The sequence below is a fragment of the Protopterus annectens genome, chromosome 8.part1 (genome assembly GCF_019279795.1).
Source record: "Protopterus annectens isolate FY-2018-M chromosome 8.part1, PAN1.0, whole genome shotgun sequence".
Classification (NCBI taxonomy): Eukaryota; Metazoa; Chordata; order Ceratodontiformes; family Protopteridae; genus Protopterus; species Protopterus annectens.
Window position 1 is genome coordinate 124143784 of NC_056742.1, and position 4907 is coordinate 124148690.

A 4907-nucleotide genomic window follows, 5' to 3' on the forward strand; every position below is an offset into this window, starting at 1 on the left:
ACAAAGGCTTGGGTTCCGAGCTGGCAACTTGACACCGTAAAACTCTACTGCCTCTCGTTCTGCAGACCAATGATCCACTGTGGCGACTCCTAATGGGAGCAACCAAAAGGAGAAGATTCTTCTAAATCCTTAGCTTCAGTAACTCAAAAATGCAGATGCAGCTGTTGTATACGCAAAAGAGAGAGGCACGTTTTTCATGAATTATTCCAGTTTTGCCACTGGGTGGTTTCATTCTTCTTTTGCATTTGTTTCATAAGCAGCTGTCAAGTAGTATCTTTTGATGGCCTATTTTTTAACTGCTCTGTCATGGTAGCTGTTTCACCAGTGTCAAGGTACGAGTATATTACTTCTCACATGTAGCTTTAATACAACCTACATCAACAAGTTGCTGCTTTTGCACAGAGACCATAGTGCTTCTAAATCACTCTTTGGGGAAGGATACTGTATTAATGGAACATAACATATCAAAATAAAATAATTACCATAGCAATAATGACATAAAAATGCTGAATCATAAAAGAGAAATCTGTTGTTTCTGTAAAGCAGAACTTGCACTATGAACTGCTTTAACTAGAACTTCAGAAAAATGATCATCCGCAACTAGCCAATAAATAAGAAAAAAATATCAAATCACTTTAAACTGTTACTATGGTAATTTGCATAAATATTTTTAAAAAGCCAAGGCAGTACTTAACTACAGCTGAAAGATGAATATCTTAAAGACACTTGATAGGTACTACAAATCAAAACAATGTTCATCTTCTAGATACGTTTGTAGTAGTGTCTCTTCCTCTCCACTAGGTGGCAGACAAGTAAAAACAAATCCCTTCACTGTAGCAATTAGAAAAGCACAAACAATGAGCAGCAATAAGAGACTAGATTAAACACAGTTTCTTGCATTCCATTTAAGTAGGTAAAGTTCTTGTGCCTGTGCACAGAAATTGCCACGGTAGACGCAGTCTGCCAAGTTTTCTCAAGACTTCAAGGCTATCTGTTATGTACAGATAGAGAGACTTGACCAATCTGTGAAATGAGTCGGACACCTTGCTGCTCCTTGCCAGTCTTGCACAAACTGTTTTATAGCATGACTGATTATGAAATGCAACCAGTATGCACACATCACAATATGAAGAAGGCAAGCCAACAGAACTTTTGCATCCAAAAGTCTTCCAGCACAGTTCATCTGAGCAGTCAGCAAAAAATTAGTTATTTTAAATGGTTCTCTATATACTGCTGTTTGTTTCATCTAAATGCACGTGTTAACAGAATGCATTTCTTATTTAGATATCCTGAGACTGTGCCTCTTCTTCAGGATGAAGGATGGTTCGAAATTTGTACATGTGATTCAAAGATTCTGTCAGAAATGTTCCAATAGTGTTTATCTCCAGAAGTGTTAGGTTGTCCAGCTTTAAAAAAAGAAAAAAAAAGTGCTGGTTAAAATTACATAACCAAGTAATAAGCACATAAGTAAATGTGTAGCTGTTTTGTTCTTTCTGAAAGGATGCTTACACAAAAACATAAATAAAGTAAGGTGGGAGGGACTGAAATACAACCATCAAGAATAGAACTGGTGATCCCATCAGCAAAGGATGCATGGAAAAGTAACTCAAGAGGTGACTTGGATTTTCTTCTTGGTGGTGGTGGTGGAGGGTGGGTCGTGGTGGTGGTGGTGGAGGGTGGGGCAAACTCTGAAGAAAGTTATATGTGATCTACTGACAGTATTCCCATTGCACATGTTGTGACAACAAGGACATTTTACAAGATAAAATGTTCCATACAATTTCTTCTGGATTTATTCTGTATTGTTAACTTGTCATTTATGTTTAGATCACTTACAGGTTCATAGGTCTTACTAGGCTATTGATCTGTGAGAATCTTTAGAAGTCTAGCTATACATGCTCATGAAGTATTCAGCCCTTACATTTTAAGAACAATAAGGTTGAAACAAATGGAGGCTTAACAGTAGTTAAAATTAAGCAAATACATTTAAAAAGTTTTACTTATTTATTTATATAAATCCCCTTGTTACCTTAGCATGAGCTTCTTGCTGGCTGACAAAGCTGTCTGCAGACAGCCGGAGCTTAGCGATCCGTGTATCCCATGTATCCTTCACCAATGTCCTGATCTCATCTGCTTTTGGAATATTGTCTGATGCACTGAGGAACACAAGAATGAGAAAATATAGGCAATACATTTTGTCTGGAACAATACACAATAAGGATGTTCAAACATATGATAAATATTATTACAAAGAAATACCTAAAATGACAAATATGAGAATATGTACAAGCTCTTAAGTAATACAGGAGAACATTCAGATGGTACTGAGACAGCAGAATCCAAAGTAATTTCTTCTTAGAGCCCAGCATTTCATAACACAAAAGAACTTCTGGCCAAAGCATAAAAGGCCAATTGTCTCCTCCCCAGTGCATTTATGCCAGCAGTCTGAAGACAAAATACAAGTTCTACGTTTCAAACTTGAACAACAGTCTATCCCAACAGGTAAGAGACTATCAAGTGATATGCCAAACAGCTGTCAAAAATGTATTATTACAGTAGATATTCTATGCAGTCATTCTTCAAAATGATTTTAATCAACAAGTAATTATACAGAAAAGGCAGTAGAAATTAACACTAAATGGGTGACCACACACAAAACAGAACTATGGCACTGCATGAATGCCAAACTTGTACAAGAACTGCTGTCCAATTCTAGTCTGCAAATGTTTGATGAAGCTGTAGAACAAGCGGAAGTGGTGTGGATATTCAATACCGAACACCCTGAATAAAACAAAGTGCCATGACTCCAGAAATGGACTACAGAGTTTTATTTTTCCATGGAAAGCTTCTAGAAGGTAAAATTTAATGTGCAGTCCTTTCTGAAAGGATCTTTCCTAACCAGCTGCTTGTCTACCCTCAACAAAGGCGATGAACATCCAATACCTCTGCAAGTGAAAACAGTCTTGCCTACATAATGCTCAAAGTCAAAAAGGCAGCCAGCACCAGAGTGAATATATCCAAAATATATATTTATTCTGACCCAAACAACACACTGGTTTCAGCACAAAGCCTTCTTCAGTGATAGTATAATACTCCTAGCTTAATATAACCGTATGATAATTGGCTAATAAGTAAATAGATAAGGATAATTGCACATTTAAAGATGTATTACCACAAATAAAAATAAACATAAAAATAATTTATATAAACATACTGAAAGCAGAAAATTGGTCATATCTTAATATTTACATGGTGAAGAAATACAGGCCTGGTTCATAGGTTGATACTAGGCTATCTGCCCTAGGGCATTTATAAGACTAGCCAGAGTGTGTTTGGCTTTCGCCACCCTTTTAGATTAGTTGACTGTGCCTCTGTATAGTAGGGTCACAGAAGAGATCCCAGGGGTAAACCTACGATCTCCCATCCACTCGTCAAGATTTCTCTTGAAAAGGGTCATTGAGGGACTCTGCCTAACATGGATTGGGATTTTGTTCCAGAGTGAGGGGAGCCTCTGGGATATGAATCTGTCCCTCCAGCATGTCCGATTTATTTCTGTGCTGAGGTTTAAGTCCCTGGAGCGTGTAGCTCTAAGGGATTTGGATTTCCTGAAGTGGAGCATGTCCATTAATTCTGGGTTGGACATGGCTTTATACGTCAGGCACAGATCGCCTCTGAGCAGGCGGTATGCCACTGAGTAGTGCTGGAGTTTCTTTAACCGGGCAGCATATGGCATCTGTTTGAGCCCTTTGATCCTCTTGGTGAGGTACTTTTGGGGTCTTTCCATTTGCCGCAGGTGTCTGGCAAGGTACATCCCAAAAGGGGCAATGTACTCAATTATGGGCCTGATGAGGGATGAGTAAAGAGGCACGATGACCTCCCCTGATCTAGATGTGAATCCCTTCATGATTAGGTGGGCTATATAAAATGTTTTTCTAACCAGTTTGGCCACGTGGTTGTCAAATGAGAGACTGCTATCAACTTGGGTCCCCAGGACCCTAATTACTTCTTCTGTACTTAATGGATTACCACCTACGTGGTAATTTGTGGACACTTGGTTTTTGCCAAAGGGGATGACTATACACTTTTTGGAGTTTAGCTTGAGGCCATGGCTCTGGCACCAGATGTCTGTTTCTATGAGGCCCTTTTGGAGGATGCTTGTGTCGGCTGGAGAGTCGATTATGGCACCCAGTTTGCAGTCATCTGCGAACTTGGTCAGCCACAGTCCTTCCGTGTTGGCCTGTACCTCCGAGAAATATATACCGAACAAGAGACGTCCCAGGACTGAGCCTTGTGGGACGCCACTTGTAACTGGTTTGGAGTCTGAAATGGCTCCAACAATTCTAACCATGTGGGTTCTGCCCTACAGCCAGTTTGCAACACATCTAGTGACATAGGGGTTTATATTTAAGCTGGTGAGCTTATCTATAATACCCGAGTGGGTTACTGTATCGAAGGCTTTTGCGAGGTCCAGGTAGGCTATGTGGACCACCTTCCCCTTGTCAATAGCCTTGGTGACTGTTTCAAAGAAATCGACCAGGTTTAAGAGGCAGGATCTGCCCTTAAAGCTGAACTGGGGTAGGATCCAGTGTCTGTAGGTCCCCAATATCTTTATTTATGAGGTCCACGATGATCCTTTCCATAGCTTTGCAGACCAAGCTAGTCAGGCTTATGGTGCGATAGTTTCCAGGATCCGTTGAGGCACCACCTTTGTGGAGAGGGACCACAGTTCCTGTACGCCACTCTTTGGGTACATATCCTGTAGTAAGGCCGAGATTGACCAGTAGTTTTATGTTTGGGTTTAGCTCTTCTTGGAGTTCATGCAGGACGCAGCCCGGGACACCGTCTGGTCCCATTGATGCTGTGTTTTTTGCTTTGGAGAGGGCGGCTCTTACATGAGCATCTGAGAT

The 4907-nt window shown here is 40.3% G+C and overlaps 1 protein-coding gene across 1 annotated transcript in view; it reads right to left on the reverse strand.

Annotated features, from left to right (window-relative positions):
- Window positions 1-608: 608 nt before the first annotated feature.
- Window positions 609-4907, reverse strand: part of GINS2 (GINS complex subunit 2) — a 180705-nt gene continuing 176406 nt past the window's right edge. The window contains exons 4-5 of the mRNA XM_044081757.1: window positions 2030-2156; window positions 609-1406 (exon numbers count right to left, since the gene is read on the reverse strand). Coding sequence (XP_043937692.1) covers window positions 1281-1406; window positions 2030-2156 — 253 coding nt within the window. The 3' untranslated portion in view covers window positions 609-1280. The remainder of the gene's footprint in view (window positions 1407-2029; window positions 2157-4907) is intronic.